Consider the following 20,794-nt stretch of genomic DNA (forward strand, 5'->3'; position numbering starts at 1 on the left):
GGGGGGGGGGGGGGCTAGGATGAAAATTTTGTCCTGCTTTTTTTTTTTTTTTTTTTTAGTTGTAATCTCTGTCCTGCCTTTTTATTTTTTACTCTATTCGGTCCTGCCTTTTTTTTTAATAGTTTATCCTGACTTTTTTTTACAAAAATTGTCATCCTGCCTTTTTTTTTTAACAAGTTTCTCATCCTGCCTTTTTTTTTTACTCAAAACTCCTGTCCTGCCTATTTTTTTCAAATTTCACCCTAGCCCCCCCTTCCCCCCCCCCCCCCAGAAAAATCAAATGGTAGCTCCCTAAGGTAGCGCCTTCCTCAAATTCACTGCTCATATTATGATATGATTTGATTTGTTACATGTTACTTTTCTTTGTCGGAAAATGTTTATTCCGTATCCGGAATCGGTCCACAATTTAGATACCGGAAGTAAGTTTACCCAGAATGCAATGAATGCCACGTCGAGGCCATCTTGTTTATAACGTCAACCGGCTTCTAAATTTATTTGAGAAACCGAGTCAATGGGTGCAGCCTTTAGTACAGAGATTCCAGGTGGAGGAACGGAGGGCTACCATGTTCTAAGGGTAAAACTTTGAAAGTGATGTCATTTTTCAGAACTAATGAAAACCCATAGAAACATCCACAAAACATGCATGACATTTCATTTGACTTGTAAGTTGTAGTCAACGGGTCGGGAGTCATGCGTAGCTACGACGTGTTGCCAATTTCATTATTTTATTCCTCAATGCGACATTAGTTTTGCACTACAACACCATTACCGGCTTCCGAAAGTTGAAATTATCTGCCATTTTTGTGATCGGACAGATGCCGAAATGGTTTGTGTTCAACAATCAAAGTTAGTATGGAAAAATATGGCTGTGTTTACACCCAGAAATTAGCTATTGAGTACACACAAACCCTTCACCTGGAGAAGCTTTAAGGTGACTTGATCTCGTTTATTCAAAATGATTATGTGACTTTGATTGCTTGCTTGGATGCCTTTCTATACACATGATCTTATTGCTATTTGACCACAATTACTGGACATTATACAAGTTCCTGTAAAATTTTGACGTCATAAATAATACAAAATATCTGACGCCACAATGGAAAAATGATTGTTGTATGACATCGATACATTTTATAGTTCAAAGGGGGCAGATTCTTTGGTCAGCTTGGAATATCGATAAGGTGTATGCTATTAGGATTATGGATATCTGTTTCGCTTGACCTAAGAATCTGTGCTGGTTGAACTTAATTTGACATCATACAACAATCACTTTTCCATTGCGGCTTCAGATATTTTATATTGTGAAGTTAGAATTTTATGGGAACCTTTGCGATGATTAATATGGCAGACATAAAGCAACAAGGTGTATAGTTCATGCCTATCATCCTATAGGAAGCAAACATCTTATTTGCATACACCTTATTGCTATTTGTCTGCCATTATTAAACATCTCAAAGGTTCCCGTAAAATTTTGACTTCATAATACAAAATATTGAATGCCACAATGTTAAATTGATTGTTGTATGGCGTCAATAATTCAACTCCATTAAACTTTTCAAAGAAACATTATTAATCCATTGTAACACTTCAAACAAAGAAATGTTACTGATGACCTGTTTTGGGGAAGTTGGTGTTTTTCCTAGTTTGTCCAAATAGTTAAAACATACATGACAGTTGTATCATTTTGTACAATGAAATCAACAAGTGTAATGTGTAGCTCAGCTAGGAGTATACAATTTCAAGATATCCTTCCAAAATACAACATTTTTTTGGCACAAAATAAACATTGTCCTCTTCCTAAAGTTGAATTTGTTTAGTAATTTCAATGGACCAATGGTTGGACATATATAGTTTAGGTTCACAACAGTATTGAAAAATATGCCCATGATTACATGATGAACCTGTCTAAATAAAAGACTACTCAGACCTGTATAAAAAACCAGACCACTTATGAAAAGTTTGGAAGACAACTCTGGTCACTTATCAATTATTGAATTTATTGCGTTGTGTTTAGCTATAAATGTAAATAAGTTTGTTTATTTGATGATCTTTTCATATGATTGCCTGAATATGCATGAAATATTTACCACTGTATCATGTTAAGCAATCAGCAATCAATGAAGGTGACTGTGTTTTCTCATAAATTTAAAATGCAATTAAGCAACCCTATTAGATTTGTAAAAATCATGATCAGCATCAGATAAATTTCAGTTAAACTATTTCAAACACATCATCACATGTTACAATCAGTTAACTATGCATTCATGTACATGCTTGTTACAGTGTACATGTATATTACATGTGTGACACTAGGATTACATGATGTAGATTTTACACATCAACTGGTACAAGATTAATTCCTTTGATTAGATGATATAATACAAAGAGAACATGCATTCAGTTCATGGTATGCATAAGAAACACATGATACATTACTGAATCACTAACACATGATCCAGGTGCAGATCTACTGTACACAGGATACATTACTGAATCACTAACACATGAGCCAGGTGCAGATCTACTGTACACAGGATACATTACTGAATCACTAACACATGATCCAGGTGCAGATCTACTGTACACAGAGGATACATTACTGAATCACTAACACCATCAAGAAATGAAAGTCTTGCTTAATAATAGTACTTTATAATCTGCCAATTTTCATTTTAGTAATCTTATTTTGTAGGTACAACCAGGATCCCCTGGACATAAGGCAGGGTTAGAGGCTTTCTTTGACTTCATTGTTGCTATTGGAAATACAAGACTGGTAGGTATAGAGTGATTACATCATGTACATGTAGTATTAGCAAAGTGCTTTGATAGAAAAAATGACAATTTATATAATTTGATCTGGCGTAACTTATATTTTCTATGTCACAAATTATTCAGTACTAGCAGCTTGTCTAGTCAATTTGATTGCCTTGTTAATAGTTTAAATACAAAAAAGACAGAGAAAAAAAAATTTAAATGGAAATCATGTAGATTTTTGTCCCCCCTGCAATGGTTAAAGGGGACATAGAAATGCAAGGCGTCCATACAATCAGTCTTGTTGGTGCTAGCTCTGACATGTACAGTTCTTGCCAGATTTTTATAAAATTAATATTATAATACAATATTTTTATTTTCCAAATTAAAGGGCCCATTAAGAGCATAACATTAATTACAACATGACATAAACATTACAGAGTGATTAAAGAAACATAAAATAATAATTGAAATTCAAATGCATGAAGAAAGGATCAGTGGTCAAGGGGAGATAATTTTGATATATTTTAGAGTATCTAACTAATTTTCTGATTTTCTTAGTTGCAGGCCTTTATCCAGGTATGCACATAAAATAGATAGAAATCTGCTATCTTCATTAATCATGATCCATGAAAAAAGATCATTTATATTTAAACTATCTAAACTGGGGTATTTTTTTATATAATCAGTGATATCTCTTCTGAGGTTATTGTAAATAGAGCATTCCAGAAGAAAGTGCATTTCATTTTCAATACAATTTGTATTACAATATAAACATATCCTCTCATGTCGAGGTAATATTTCATATTTACCACATACATTGGTAATTCGTTCATGTCTGCCAGTTTCTATTCTTAAACAGTGATTGCTAAGTCTGTATTTTGTTAATAAATGTTTTTGTGGGTGCTTTAAATCTAAATAATTTTCATAGTCAAATGACTTTTTGAATGAAAAATAAGTGTCCAATTTGCCTTGATTCTGTAAATAAAAATCTCGCATTTTCTCCCAATCATTTTGAAAATTTGATTTGAGCTGTTTTTTCAATAAGTTTTTAAATTTATTTTTTCCTAGATTTTTACATATATTTAGGTCAATACCCAATTTTTCACTGTAGAAAATGATATTAGAGAGCCATGAATTATTGGAACTGGTTTGACCTTTACTTTCTATCATTTTTAACTCAGCATAAGCATTTTTCAATAAATCAGATGGAGAATTCTCTAGTCTATGCCAATACATAAACATATGTGTTAGCAAATTTATATAAAGAGGATATCTACCCAATTCAGACAGGACTGCTACATTTGTGCACATCTTTGTAACACCAATAATATACTTACAAAATTTTAAATTTAGCTTCTCAAACTCCCAATCTTTAAATATGTCATAAAGGGACAAATTTTTCCTTTTAGAAGTAATGTTAATAACACCCCAATTTTCACAACCATAAGTTACAATTGGCTGTATACAGTGATCAAATAAATGCAAAAGAGTTTTAATAGGAGGATTAGATGATTTCAAATCTTTATAAAGTTTAAAACTGGCCTTTTGACCTTTTTGGAATAATTGTTTCCTGGCTTCATTAAAGTTTCCAGTATTTTGGATGACTATGCCAAGATATTTGTATTGTTTAACACATTCAATAGAATTATTTCCTACATTAAAATTTTCATTAAGGAGTCTACCACTCCTATTGAATATTATAATCTTGGTTTTCTTCACATTTATTTCCATAGGTTTATATTACATGTAGTAGCTGTATCTTGGACAAGCATGACAAGTGGGAAAATCAGTGCGGCTCAATAATTTTAAAATTAGTTATGCCCCTTGGAAACATTAAATATATGGAAAATTGCATCGTTAGCACTCTAATGTGGTTAGTTCTAAAAATTTCCAGATTGTTTCCTTTAACCAAATGTAATGAAACTTATACACAATGCTTATTACCACAAAAAAAAAACCTATGGTCAGGTTGCAGTGTTCTCCCCAGGATTTTTGGATAGCACCAGGGTAACGCGTGACGAAATGAATTTTACAGTATTTTGTGTCGCTTTGCGTCGCTTATTTTTTTTCTTGTTATTTTTTGTCATTACCTGTTTGCCTTTGTTTTGTTTACTGTGGAACTGTGTTGTAGGACTTTGGGTCAGAAAATTATTGGTAGAAAAAGTAAATTAATAAACAGTTTGTATACTTTAATATCTTTGAAGAATAAATAAAAGAAAGCACAATTAGTCTTTAAGCTAAAGTCACTTCTTATATTTTGATCAAGCCATTTTGTCCCGATACTTGTAGTTACACTACACATTCCCCATAACAATGAACTTTAAACAAGATTTTTGATACAGAACCTTCAGTAAATTAAAAGCTATTTTCCATAGTTTTAGATCTGATTCTTTTAGACAACAACAAATTTGTTTTTATGATTAATACTTTGTTACAGACATGGAGAGGTTCATCCCTAGCTTTAGTCATGCATGGGAATGTATTAGAGTTGTGGCAGTAGGCTTTTTAGACCTGTTATAGTCAAATAATGTTGACACTGTATAAATTACCCATCTATTATAATATGTCTGTGCATCAATAATGGTATGATTCTCAAAAATAATTTGCAAAACATTTTTGTTGGTATGTTCTAAGAATGTTTTCATCCTTAATGTAACATTCTAATATAATTTTGCATTCAATTTGTACTTTATTTTTATTTGCAATGAGAAATTATATGTTAGGAGCATTTATTTGTAATTAGCAAAATCAGGGGAAGTAACTCCACAATTAATTCCTAAAAGGCAAATTATTTTGACTTGAGACTGGCGTAATAGGGTTCATTAACAAATGTCTGCTTGTCCCTCACAAGTCTGTTATTTAAATTATGATCTCTTAATTAATTAAAACACAAAAGAATCATGTACATCGATTAAATCCAATCATCAAGGTTAACCTCAACAGGTAAATCGATCACGTGGTGTAAACAATCATCTTGTCAATGGTAAGAACTGGTCAATTTTGATGTAAAGTTTAAGTCATCTGAAACTTTACCGATTTTAATACGATTTTTTTACCGAAAACTTTAGCACCACGGAAAAAAATTATACATCGCGGCAAGAACGATACCACCGCGGCAGAAAATTATACATCGTGGGCCCGTGGTCCTTTAAGGGCCTGGGGAGAACACTGGGTTGTTGTCTCTTTGACACAGTCCCCATTTCCATTCTCAATTTTATACAATATGCTCACCAACACAAAACTCGATCAAGTATAAAGTTTTGTAGCCTCACTTTCACTGTTCTTAAGCTATGTCCCTTTATAACATTATATGTAAGTCAGGTGTCTATCATATGTATCCCATAGACACATTCCCCATTTAATTCTGGAGCTGTTAGAGATGTGCTTTATGTATTTGAAATCCTTTGAATTACAAGTATTTCTCTACATTTTAGCTTGATTGTCACTTTAAACAATTTACATTTCAGAATCAAGATGATGATACTTTGAAAAGTTTATTGAGAGCAAACATTGAGAAAGAAGTCAAAATGGTTGTATACAGCAGTAAAACCCAATCCGTTAGAGAAGCCACAATTATACCTAGTCATAACTGGGGTGGGGAAGGACTACTTGGTGTTAGTATCAGGTAAGAGTTGTATTTCATATAAAAATATAGTGGTTTCAACATTGTTCAATGTAGAGTTATTGTTTTCTATATTGGCCACTGACATGTTAACCCAGACATGTATAAATGATACTCCTGGCCAATAGAATCAATAGAAAATTGAAAAAAATATTCTACTGTTAAAGGTTATTATGTTAAATATGCTGGCATAATGTGTATGAATCTGTTCTGAAGAAATAAATGAAGTGATATTTGAAATTGGAGTTATCTTTCTTTGTCCATAATCACAGTTGAACCATAGAACTATAATTAAAGCAGGTAATCTGTAATGCATTATATAATGTTATGTTAAATGAAAACAGTCTTTACCTTTTAATGCTAAAATTTCAAAAAAATGATTTAAAAAGACATTAAAGATCTATTAAATGAAAACATACTTTTTCATTATATAATTAGCAAACATATTTGAAATCTTAACTTGTTTTCTTGGAAATATTCTCACATACTCCCTGTGAGGATCCCAAACGACATAATCATGATGATAGTGCATTGGGTTTTTGAAGATGAATAGATTATTTTATTCTATTTCAGATTCTGTTCCTTTGAAGGAGCCAATGAGAATGTTTGGCATGTGTTGGTAGGTAGAAATTATTGATACATCAAATAGATCTAAGAAATTGGAGATGTGGTATGATTGCCAATTAATTCAGCAGAGACAAAACTACATGGATGTTAGCAACTGCAGTTTAACAATGAGCAAAACTAATACTGTATTGTAAGCTTTATAGATATACATACTTAAACAAGTGAAACAATTAATAAAAGGGGGACGATAAATGACTGACCCGTGTTAAGAGAGAGCCATATCTCTTGCACGTTAAAGACGCCCTTGTAAATTTCGAAAAAGAGCAGGCTAATGCCGCTACAAGGTAGCACTCGCACCTGCAAAGTGGAAAGGGATTTATATAAGTTGCAAAACTTGTTTCCCAATCCACTATAAATAAATATGTTTAAACTAATTAATAAAAGATATTAATGGCATGACTTATGACCCCAAACGAATGTTTAATAGCACAACTTTAGAACAAACTAAATACCAGTTGGAATGGGTTTTACTCATTAGAATGACATGCAACACAAAAATCAACTAACAAAAAGAAAAAGTCATATTTTATTAACATTTCTGGCAAAATTGATAGTTTGAAAGAATTATATAAGTATGGTTTATTTTCTGTGATTATCTGTATTTGATAAAACATCATTCTGAGTGTCATTTGTAGGAAGTTAATCCGAATTCACCAGCTGATTTGGCAGGACTCAAATCCCATACAGATTATATCATTGGAGCAGATTCAGTATTACATGAGGTAATTAATTCTATATAGGTCTTATTGTATCTCTAACTCAGACTTTTGAAATATGTACAAATCTCATAGAATTGGGAAAAGTTTAACACATTTCATTACTAAAACTTATTTCTAATAATATTTTGATTACTAGCTGCAGCCTAAATTTGATGCATAAAATGAATAAGAGGTAACTTCGCCACCTTTATTAACTGAGATGTGTATTTTCTAGTTAATTTCCCTTATTTTTATGATTGTAGTTTCCCCCGGTACTATTTAATGATAATGACAGAAAGGTAAAATGCAACCATAACAAAAAAATACATAGTGTACTATTTATAACACAACCTGTCCAATGGGTATCTAAATCATATATATAACAACTTAATTTTGACTTTTGGCCATTAAAAACTTATATAATCACAAGTACCGCCAAAAATAATGTTTTATCATTCTGATTATTTGAATAAAAATAGCCTGCATGACTTACCACAAGCCATATATGGTCCTAAGGCTAGTGAAACTGTATTCTGAGGAGTAAAATTTTCTTGATCAGCCAAATGAATTGGAAAAAAGTTTTGCATATTGAATTTTAGATGTAGAAGTCATGCAGTTTTTGTAGAGACGTATAATATTAATCTATGCTCAAATTAAAACATATATATATATTTTACATATGAACAAAACACAATCCATGTTAAATGTAAGCTGAGTAATATTTCCCTCTATCACTTTATTGAATTAATTCATGTATGAAGATATGCATGTAATCTTTATATATTGTTTGTATAGATATAGATATATGGATAGATGTTCTATACATAGCTAAATAAGGGGAAATAACTCTGTATGAATTTAATGGAACTTGCCTTTACTGCATATTTTTATCAATATTTGATGTTATAATGATTCTTGATCAGTAGAAATTGACCCTAAGATATGATATAGACACTCAGGTGGACTAGGATTTGCTTAGATATATCTTTGAATATCTTTACATAGCAGTTTGAGCTGAAATTATACTACTAGATGTGAAATTACTATTTTTAGATTTGGTTTTATCATGTATATGATTCTCTCAGAAGAAACAATATCAATAGGATTTTCTGTTTTAACATATAGCGTTTAATTTTTAACAAACCAAATTATGATAAATTTTTTTTTTTAATTTTTATATTAGAATTTCACTTGCACTTTATATAAAATGAAAAACTACCAAAGTGTAGAAAAAGATAAATGACAACAACTCACAAGATAATCTTTTTGGAATAATATTTGTCAGGAAATGTGTCCATACAATTCCTGTTTTGGTTTCAATGTCACTCCACACTTTAATGACTATAGCTACATGTAGTTACACATATCCTTTCATTGTATAAAGCTCATATTTTTTTCATATTGACATAGCTTTAATAGTAATATTTATATATTTTAAATTATTTTAGTATATTTAATGTACAGTGAACCAATTTAATTTTGAAGATAATTAATTCTGCTTTTACCTTTACTCCTCCATTTCACAGCAATTCATTTTCACAATTTTTACTAGATATTGTCAAAAAGGAAAAATCCAAGTTCAAGAAATATACCATGTATACATTGATATACAAGATGATTTATAATCACATTATTTTTCTACAAGCTAAAGTTGTGATAATAAACGACTGGCTATAAATTAGTTGGATTACAATAATTGATATGTTCCTCAATGAGTATTTAGCTTTTTGTTTTTTCTCAAGCTTCGTTTATACAAACATGAAAATAATCAAAACAAACTATGATACACCTTATCAATTAACAATCGAGATTTCCATGATCAAAACAAACTATGATACACCTTATCAATTAACAATCGAGATTTCCATGATCAAAACAAACTATGATACACCTTATCAATTAACAATCATGATTACCATGATCAAAACAAACTATGATACACCTTATCAATTAACAATCATGATTTCCATGATCAAAACAAACTATGATACACCTTATCAATTAACAATCATGATTTCCATGATCAAAACAAACTATGATACACCTTATCAATTAACAATCGAGATTTCCATGATCAAAACAAACTATGATACACCTTATCAATTAACAATCATGATTACCATGATCAAAACAAACTATGATACACCTTATCAATTAACAATCATGATTTCCATGATCAAAACAAACTATGATACACCTTATCAATTAACAATCATGATTTCCATGATCAAAACAAACTATGATACACCTTATCAATTAACAATCGAGATTTCCATGATCAAAACAAACTATGATACACCTTATCAATTAACAATCGAGATCAAAACAAACTATGATACACCTTATCAATTAACAATCATGATTTCCATGATCAAAACAAACTATGATACACCTTATCAATTAACAATCATGATTTCCATGATCAAAACAAACTATGATACACCTTATCAATTAACAATCATGATTTCCATGATCAAAACAAACTATGATACACCTTATCAATTAACAATCGAGATTTCCATGATCAAAACAAACTATGATACACCTTATCAATCTGTTTGTAGAATTCATTCACTGGAAACATATCTAGCTCACATACTCAAAAACCATCTTTTGTACCACCCAAATCATTAAAATCTGATGCTATGGTGTGTCAACTCACAGACAGTATACCTTATGTCTGCAGAGTGGAGGTACTGAAATATATATAAATAAGAAGATGTGGTACGATTACCCATGAGACATACCTCCATCAGAGACCTAATGAAGTGCCTTATTGCCTTTTCTCCTACACTATGATTACTTATAAATGTATGGCAGTGAAATTCCCATTTGAGACTATCAATTCCCCAATTGATGGTTGCAAATCTTCAATAACAGTTCTATTATTCCAAAATGAAAGTGTCAAGAAATGCTATGGACATTATTTTAAATTAACTTAGACCTAAGCAATATTCATTTTATTTTCATCTATGTTTTTACTTATTTTACAGACAGAGGATTTATTCACCTTGATAGAAAACCATGAAGGGAAGCCATTGAGATTATATGTGTACAACACAGACAGTGATGCATGTAGGGAAGTTACAATTACACCCAATGGAGCTTGGGGAGGCGAGGGAAGGTAGGTCAAGTATTAGAGTTATATGTGTATCTTATGATAATGCTTATTGCCTTTCTAAAAACCATATAAATGTCACCCTTTTTCATGGCATAATTCACAATTGATGTATGACAAATTTTAAATTTATGATTTGATGTTGTTTTCTGTCAGTTTCATTAGAATGGAGATGACAATATACACTTTGCCAGTAAACTTAATTTGCAACCATCAAATCACCAATTGATGTCATCAGAGCTTAATATAAAATACAGTTTTTTTGTATTTATTTTAATTTGAATATTGTGTAGAACATTTAAATGTGCCACTAGACAGCACAGAACTTTATGAATAAAATTAAAAATAACATAGTATTATGTGTTTAATTATTAGACATGTGTCTTTTTCAGCCTTGGCTGTGGGATAGGATATGGATATTTACACAGAATACCTAAAAGACAGTTTCCAAGTTCAAATCCTCTAAAATCATTAAATGAAGCAGTAATAGTACCTAATCCACAGAAGACACCTGATGGTTTTGCTGAGGTAAACCTTTAAAGTATACAGCATTCTGATTAAAAATCAGACCGTTCATTCTTCCATTTTCAGTTCATTTGTACATGTCTTGTCAGAGCAACTTCTAATGAAGTTTTTCAGCAATTGTAGAACACTTCCATGGCTACACCAGGATGTTCACAGAGGGAAATAGTTAATTCAACATATTGAAAGGGAGATAATCAATTTTTACTTTCTTAAATAATTATCATCTAGCTATCCAAAGCACAACTCAAAGATTAGATGGGTATTAACGAAAATTTACACAATTGAAGAATACTACATAAATATGAGGATGTGAACAAAGAAATGTAATTTAGCATGTGAAAGGGGAGATAATTAAATTAACTTATTGTAATCTTGCAATTTTTTTGGATATTCTGTTCTAAGCACAACTCCTCCTTACTGGCTTGACTGGTGTTATTGTAGACTCAGGATGTGCATAGTGGGATATCATACTCCTAGAAAACTCCTATATCCTTTTTTATACGACCGCAAAAATTTTAATTTTTTGGTCGTATATTGCTATCACGTTGGCGTCGTCGTCCTGCGTTGTCGTCGTCGTACGAATACTTTTAGTTTTTGCACTCTAACTTTAGTAAAAGTGAATAGAAATCAATGAAATTTTAACACAAGGTTTATGACCACAAAAGGAAGGTTGGGATTGATTTTGGGAGTTTTGGTCCCAACATTTTAGGAATTAGGGGCCAAAAAGGGCCCAAATAAGCATTTTCTTGGTTTTCGCACTATAACTTTAGTTTAAGTGAATAGAAATCTATGAAATTTTGACACAAGGTTTATGACCACAAAAGGACGGTTGGGATTGATTTTGGGAGTTTTGGTTCCAACAGTTTAGGAATTAAGGGCCAAAAAAGGGCCCAAATAAGCATTATTCTTGGTTTTTGCACAATAACTTTAGTATAAGTAAATAGAAATCAATGAAATTCAAACACAAGGTTTATGACCACAAAAGGAAGGTCGGGATTGATTTTTGGAGTTGAGGTCACAACAGTTTATGAATTAGGGGCCAAAAAGGGGCCCAAATAAACATTATTTTTGGTTTTTGCACAATAACTTTAATATAAGTAAATAGAAATCTATGAAATTTAAACACAAGGTTTATGACCATAAAAGGAAGGTTGGGTTTGATTTTGGGAGTTTTGGTCCCAACAGTTTAGGAATAAGGGGCCCAAAGGGTCCAAAATTGAACTTTGTGTGATTTCATCAAAAAATGAATAATTGGGGTTCTTTGATATGCCGAATCTAACTATGTATGTAGATTCTTAATTTTTGGTCCCGTTTTCAAATTGGTCTACATTAAGGTCCAAAGGGTCCAAAATTAAACTTTGTTTGATTTAAACAAAAATTGAATCCTTGGGGTTCTTTGATATGCTGAATTTAAAAATGTACTTAGATTTTTAATTATTGGCCTAGTTTTCAAGTTGGTCCAAATGGGGGTCCAAAATTAAACTTTGTTTGATTTCATCAAAAATTGAATATGGGTTCTTTATATGCCAAATCTAACTGTGTATGTAGATTCTTAATTTTTGGTCCAGTTTTCAAATTGGTCTACATTAAGGTCCAAAGGGTCCAAAATTAAACTAAGTTTAATTTTAACAAAAATTAAATTATTGGGCTTATTTGATATGCTTTATCTAAACATGTACTTTGATTTTTGATTATGGGCCCAGTTTTCAAGTTGGTCCAAATCAGGATTCCATATCAAGTATTGTGCAATAGCAAGAAATTTTCAATTGTACAGTATTGCACAATAGCAAGAAATATCTAATTGCACAATATTGTGCAATAGCAATTAATTTTCAATCGAAGTTATCTTTCTTTGTATAGAATAGTAGTTGATAATATATGTTGGAAATTTGCCAGACATGACTATGATGTCATTTTCTATTTTTATTTGCCAATAACTTTATGTAAATAACTTCATTGGAAATTTGCCAATATAGAATGTTGCTGATGAAGCTTTTTTTCCTTATCTTATCTACAATGTTTTTAAATAATGTATGTTGGACATTTGCCAGACATGACTATGATGTCATTTTCTATTTTTATTTGCCAATAACTTTATGTAAATAACTTCATTGGAAATTTGCCAATATAAAATGTTGCTGATGAAGTTTTTTTTCCCTTATCTTATCTAAAATATTTTTAGCTTAAAAGTTGTGTCCATACTTGTTCTCATTTCAGATTTCATAAATAAAAAGAAAATTTCTTCAAACATTTTTTTGAAAGGATTAATATTCAACAGCATAGTGAATTGCTCAAAGGCAAACAAATTTTTAAGTTCATTAGACCACATTCATTCTGTGTCAGAAACCTATGCTGTGTCAACTATTTAATTTTAGCTTTAAATAAGTTTAAAGAAGAAATCTTTAATTGATTTGTAAAATCTTGACATTTGTTTTGTGTAAAAAACCCATATAATGTCAAAAATTTGATCACAATCCAAATTCAGAGCTGTATCACGCTTAAATGTTTTGTCCATACCTGCCCCAACTGTTCAGAGTTTGACCTCTGCGGTCGTATAAAGCTGCGCCCTGCGGAGCACCTGGTTGTAATATTTTATGGACTTAAACATTTATAGTCTTTAAGGATGTATAGCTATGTGTGTTTACTTAATGTTCTAGTTTGTAGTTATTGTCGTTTAAAAACTTTTGATTTTTGTTTCAAAGATTGTAAAGGAATTATATTCTGGTCTATTCATAATGAGGAAAAAGGTTTGATATTGAATCATATTTATTTACAATTGTTCATTTATTTGGTCTATTTCAGGTAAATTTATCAAGTTCACCTTTACAAGGTACAGATTTAACAGCTGGGATAACAAATATATCATTAAATACAGGTAAATATTGTTCTTCAGCCTAGAGTAGATTTATTATAACGCTGGTTGAAGCTACAGGCTTATATAGATGAAAGAATTGTTTTAAAATACTACATACTTTTACTTACCATTGAATTGTTTGGTTTTTGTACTACTGCTAAATCCATTTCAAATTTTAAATATCTGTCATCACATTTATTTTGTGTCATGAAACTTTTAATTGTCAAAAATTTGTTCACAATCCAAATTCAGGCAGTATCAAGGTTGAATATTGTTTCCAAATGGTACCAACTGTTCATGGCTCGACCTCTCCGTCGTATTAGACTGCACCCAGGGAGGCATTTTATTTAGTTACATACTTTTATTTTCAATTGAATTGTCTCAAAAGTTTAAACAACACTAGTACTATAGCAGTTGATAGGTTCTCTTATATCTGGTAAATTTCGATAACAGCAAATCAAAAAGACACAGGGTAATATATGGTCTCCAATTGTAAATCATCTCTGCATCTCAAACCATTTTAAACAAACTAAATATTAAAAATATTGAAAAATATTGCTGGTGAAATACCTGTTAACAAAACAAATTTCATTTATTTTTTAAATATTGTTTCTTAATAATAAATGTTTGGACAAATTATGATTTTTTTTATTTCTAGGAACACCAACAATACCTGTATTACCAACATCAGTAGGAACAGCAGGTCAAAATCAAGTGGGCGGTGTTCCGTTACAACCTTTCCCAAACTTTACAGCAAGTGGTGCAGCCATTCCATCAAGTAAGTTTAATTTGACCTTGACCTCAAAATCAAAGTGGACCGGGTTCCATTACAACATTTCCTGAACTTTACAGCAAGTGGTGCAGCCATTCCATCAAGTAAGTATTATCTGACCTTCACCTCAAAATCAAGTGGGCCTGGTACCATTTCAATCTTTCCCTTACTTTAAGCAGGCAGTGCAGCTATTCCATCAAGTAGGCATAATCTCACTTTGACCTCATATTTTTAGGTTTGACATGTTTGAGGTAACTATCTGATTTGTAAGTTTAGTCATGGGTAATTTACTTTGAATGTCTTGAATATTTTACATGTTAAAGTATTGTTATTTTAATTTCCCCATTTGCATTTCACTTTCAAAATTTAATTCAGGTGAGACATATATCTGTGTCAACTTTTTATTAAGCCCCATTCATGGGCATTATGTTTTCTGGTGTGTGCATCCGTCTGTTTGTTCGTTCGTCTGTCTGTCCGTCTGTCCCGCTCCAGGTTAATTTTTTGGTTGAGGTCGTTTTTGATGAAGTTGAAGTCCAATCAACTTGAAACTTAGTACACATGTTCCCTTTGATATGATCTTTCTTATTTTAATGCTAAATTAGAGATTTTACCCAGTTTTCACAGTCCACTGAACATAGAAAGTGACAGTGCATATGTGGCATAGATCTGTGTTCTCTGAACACATTCTTGTTAGTTATGAGTCAGTTATACTCCTGTAATACACAAGTTTGTTTGTCTATCTATTGTCTGCATTATAAACAAATACAATGTTATACACTTGTATTGGCTCATGTTTATAGAATTGAACTTTAACACTATTGGAATGGAAAAAAGTAGGATGTCTATAAATAAATTTGTTAAATTTCTTAATTAATGGAATTTAACTGTTAAAATTTATGGTAATTTTTTGCAAGATTAATTATATATGTATGTTCTCTTTTGTAAATAAGATTATTTTGATATTTCAGATTTTCCACTACCAACCATGCCTAATTTAGGGAATATGTCGATGCCACCATTAACAACACCTATCTCTATAGCGGGGATGCCGCCTGGGCAGTTACCTCCCCTATCGTCATTTTCAAGTACATTACCAGGTATTATATTCTTGTAACCATATAAACTGAATTTAGATTAATGAACATCTTTTTGTCATGTATAACTGGAGCTGAATTAAAACTTCAAAATTAAACAGATGTCAATGCTTCATGTATGTCAAAATATCTACAAAGTTGTAAAAAAAGAATATCAAGGAACTGTCATGGATCATTAAAAAAGAAAAAGAAAATATTAATAATAGTTAATGATGCTTGAAAAATTATGTTTTGGGCTTTTCTTGTACCTGGTTTAGAGTTCAAACTCATTGTGCATATGTAATTGATTTATTGTAATAGCAAATTAATGAATATATCCCTTCTCACTTTTAAGTAGATTTTTGTGTAGTTTTCCTTTGATTACTTGGTTTTGTATATATAAGAATGAAAACTTGACTTTACTGCCTTTACAGCACTTTTGCACTTTGATTTTTTTTAGGAGGAACAGCCAGCGGTGTAACATTACCAGCAGGTTTCCCCATGCCAGCCCCAGCACCGTTACCTAACATGCCTACAAACTTTACTCTACCAACAACATCACAAGGTGATTCTACGTTACCCAACGATGCAGGATCTGCTGGTGGCAATATGTTAGGAAGTGATGTGGCACAGTCCACAGTGGCTGCTACTGGACAAAATGTACCTGTTGCTGAAGCAGCAGCTACATCATAGTGCTAATTTGTGTTAATTTATATTTATATGTGCATCATGCTTCAAATTTATATCCATGTACAATATATGAAGGAAAGAAGAAAGAAAGAAAACTGATTTTTTCAGGATTTCGGCACAATTTGGGACCACAGAAAAAAACCAATTGATATTATTTGCATAATATATTTTATTTTGAACTGTCATTACACTAAAATTATGGATTTATTTTGTTATAACTGAGAAGCAAGATATTAGAAATTTTAAACCATTGTTTACTGTTAATCTTATGTGAAATATTGTGCATGTTCACATATCATGTAAGCTTGTGGCAGACATGGTGCATAACTTACTAAAGACATAAGGACAAAAAACCAAAACTGTGTTTAAGACATTTCTAAATTTTTCAGCAAATGTCCTTCCAAAAAAATAAAAATTATGAAAATATGTGAAATGCTATGTTTGATCTCTATAGATAAGTTTTGAGTGATATTGTATATTGGTGTGTTTGGTTAGTATGTATATGAAGGTGTGTTTGACATTAAGAAATATGAAATGTAATAAAAACATCTATCTGACTGATTTTATATCCATGCAAGTTGTAACTAGATATTTTCCGTGGACTTGATTATTGACTGATGGTTAGTGTTTAAAACCACGTTTAGCAAACTTAGCTAAATCATAGAGTATGTGGGGAGAACTACTGTCCTTTCCCTTGGATTAGGAGCGAATTCAATGAAGTATTTCATATAGTAACACACACAACGTAGATGGGGTAAATGAAAGAGTAGTTATTTATTTAGCAGTCATACATTTCCCTTCAACCTTTGAAGCAATAAGAACAGAAAAAATATATTTCTGTTTGGAATGGAATTAAATCAAAAGATCTGTTTGCAACCACTAGTTTTGCTAATGTGCCATTCTTAGTGATTGGTTTACAATAAATGTATGTAGAACATGTAGAATTTTGTCAATTGTACATATTTGCTTATTTATACTAAGACTAAAAATAAAAATAACACTTTAGCAAAATGTTTAGAAAGTTCTTGTCCAATGTGACCATATTAATTTTTATGAAGAATAAGAATAATTTTCACCATTTGTTTAGAAATGGTTTCTTCTAAAAACATGCATGACTTGTTTCTGGACAAAAAAAAATAATGAGGATCATTCTGCATTATTTATGTTATTTTATTTATTTCTTTGGTATTAGAGTTTAAAATTATCTAATTTTGTTAAGACTTTGTTTATTTTTTTTTTTATTTTTCTGTATTCTGGGGTTGTTGTCTGATAAATACACAATACATTTTTTGAGATTAAATATGATCATTCTACGACTTATTCATCAGTGGTCTCTATGTAGCATGATTGAAGGATTCTCATTAGGGCCTTTTAGCACCATGGTAAAGTGATGCTATCTGAATTGGTTTTCCTATCGATTATATATTGGATGTGATGTTATAAATTTTAGAAAGAAGATGGGAGTTCAAATGTCCATGTTAACCAAGATGCTATATGAAATATCTAGAGATAATATTGCTGATGGAAACTAGTTCATAGGTTTGATATCTGGCACGGTAACACTTATTAAAAATTGGCATATGCTGCTCCCGCTTAGCATTACGGAACAACAGAAAAAAGGTAACAGAATAACTTGTCTTAAAAAGGTGACATGTCTGTCTTCCTGTTGAATGTAACCATATATCATGCATGTGATCTTGAACCAAAAAAAACTACCTCATCATGCAGTTATAATAAAAAGCAAGCTTCATAGTATATGTTTTTGTTTGCCATTGCACTTTAGCTGCCTAACGTCATCTTCTTAAGGTAATAACTGCTTTTTTTACTTCATCCCTATTTGATTCATTCCCTTTGGTATATTTGGCCCTTCTTTTTTGATTCGGACAAATTCAATTGTTTAAATGTGAAAACAAATAATTTGGCAAATCTAACTTTGTGAGATAAAAGTTAAGTACTAGCCTCTTACATTTGGTGAGTAAATGATGAGATATTGAAGAGTACAGTTGTAAGCAGACAAAAAGATGAGTAAAAGAGTTGATTCACTTCATTTTGCATATTTGAAAAAGGTCAAGATGTTAAGTTGGGCTGTCAGATAGTGTGTATTAAAGTCCGTCATAGCATCTCGATGGTTTTTAATGGGGCAGTAACAATAACATTAGTATTCAATAGTGGTCATACCAATCGGATGGCACCATTACCTGTAACACTTTGAATTGCTACATGATTAGCTTGATTGTGTAATAACATTTATAGTTCTGATTTTATCACTCCAGATGGACGTCCTCTTCAGTTTGTATAATCCACCACTGTATTGGTGCACACAAAGTTTGTGAAAGTTCATTGTACCAATGTATAGTCACAGTAAGGGATAATCTGACCAATAAATATTTACAGAAAAGATAGCGATAAAAACTCAAATTTTTGACATCAACAATAAATGTCACTTCAGTGGAAATGACGAGATTTGAAACCAAAAGAGTCAAATATAGACCGACAAAGAATATACGTAACCAGAAGTGGCAGAACAGATGGACATCTGATCAGATATAAAGACTATGTAAATAAAAAAAGTGAGTCGAGATTGGATAGTGCCGACGTGTCACAAATCCTTGCATGCACATATATAAGAGAAGGAAGGCAGAGCAATATTCGCTGATAGTAAAATCAGTTCACCAAGGCTTTATATCTGTTATTTTAAAAATGTGTCTGATTATTGTTACATTACTATGAACGCAAACATCAATAGCAATGAATCGTTTGTTTTGTAAATACTATACATTTAACTTTATGATTTCTTATCGCTTCACTGAATGAACATTTTATTGCTCTAACAGATTCCTCACATACATTATCTTTATACGTGCATATAATCCTAATATATCCTACCTGATTGAGTTTCAGTTTAACTGATAAGATGTATTATTGTATCTTGGTGAGTTACAGTTTAACTGATTAGATGTATTATTGTATCTTGGGGATTTCAACCGGATTTGTTGCAGTTGTTAGTTCAAGTTGTTATGCTCATGTCTTAGTCTATTATTCAAGTTATTAAAAGAGGGACGAAAGATACAAAAGGGGACAGTCAAACTCATAAATCTTAAACAAACTGACAACGCCATGGCTAAAAATGAAAAAAGACAAACAGAAAAACAATAGTACACTAGACACAACATAGAAAACTAAAGAATAAACAACACGAACTCCACCAAAAACTAGGGGTGATCTCAGGTGCTCCGGAAGGGTTAGCAGATCCTGCTCCACATGTGGCACCCGTCGTGTTGCTTATGTGATAACAAATCTGGTAAATAGTCTAATTCGGTAGGTCACATTCATGAAAGGGAAGATGATTGTAGTTACGACGTAAGGAACATATCCGATATCATTTGTGAAACGGTTATTCCATAACGGTCATCCAACTCGTGAAGGCGTCCGTAAAATTTACGAAGGGATCATTTCAACTTCACCATTTGGAACTCTTGGTTTTATAGCTTCCTTGTGAGCAGCAAACCTCTATCAAGAAAATCATGATAGGAAATGCAAGCACGGGTATATCGTATCAATTGGGAGATATATACCCCGTATGCAGGTGCTGCTGGAATGTTGCTACTTAGAAATGGAAAGTTCACAATTGGAAAGCTGAAATCATCTCTTTTGTCGTAAAGTTTTGTTTTCAACCGACCCTCATTGTCAATTTATAGATGTAAGTCAAGATATGAAGCCGACTGTACTGTATCTGTAGTATCATTTATCTCTAGTTCGATGGGATAGATGCGTTCCACATAGTCACCAAATTTTGAATTGTTTAGTGAAAGAACATCATCTATGTAGCGGAAAGTAGAGTTAAAGGAAATTGCTAACTTCTTATCTCTCTTCCTAAGAAGTTCCTTCATGAAGTCAGCCTCATAATAATAAAGAAACACGTCGGCAAGTAGAGGGGCACAGGTTGTTCCCATTGGAATGCTGACAGTCTGTTCCTCCGAACGTAACAAATATTTTGTCAATCAAGAAATCAAGCATCTTAATAATATCAGTTTCAGAGAATTTTTTGTAAGAATCAGAGT

General features: G+C 31.6%; 1 protein-coding gene across 1 annotated transcript; it reads left to right on the forward strand.

Moving 5' to 3' along the window:
- Positions 1-418: 418 nt before the first annotated feature.
- On the forward strand, positions 419-17,290 carry LOC143059290 (Golgi reassembly-stacking protein 2-like). The gene is made up of 11 exons (XM_076232771.1): positions 419-574; positions 2,693-2,773; positions 6,222-6,379; positions 6,950-6,995; positions 7,639-7,725; positions 10,695-10,825; positions 11,212-11,347; positions 14,147-14,219; positions 14,857-14,976; positions 15,939-16,067; positions 16,504-17,290. Exons 1-11 carry the CDS (start codon positions 512-514, stop codon positions 16,734-16,736), a joined length of 1,257 nt encoding a protein of 418 aa, XP_076088886.1. The 5' UTR covers positions 419-511; the 3' UTR covers positions 16,737-17,290.
- The last annotated feature ends 3,504 nt before the right edge of the window (positions 17,291-20,794 follow it).

This window comes from Mytilus galloprovincialis, chromosome 14, assembly GCF_965363235.1.
Source record: "Mytilus galloprovincialis chromosome 14, xbMytGall1.hap1.1, whole genome shotgun sequence".
In the NCBI taxonomy this organism is placed as follows: Eukaryota; Metazoa; Mollusca; class Bivalvia; order Mytilida; family Mytilidae; genus Mytilus; species Mytilus galloprovincialis.

Excerpts from the sequence above, each read along its gene's own strand:
- LOC143059290 (XM_076232771.1), top strand. The coding sequence starts at position 512 with ATGGGTGCAGCCTTTAGTACAGAGATTCCAGGTGGAGGAACGGAGGGC. Across the intron at positions 575-2,692 it reads AGGGCTACCATGTTCTAAGG|GTACAACCAGGATCCCCTGG; the intron begins GTAAAACTTTGA and ends CTTATTTTGTAG. Across the intron at positions 6,380-6,949 it reads CTACTTGGTGTTAGTATCAG|ATTCTGTTCCTTTGAAGGAG; the intron begins GTAAGAGTTGTA and ends ATTCTATTTCAG.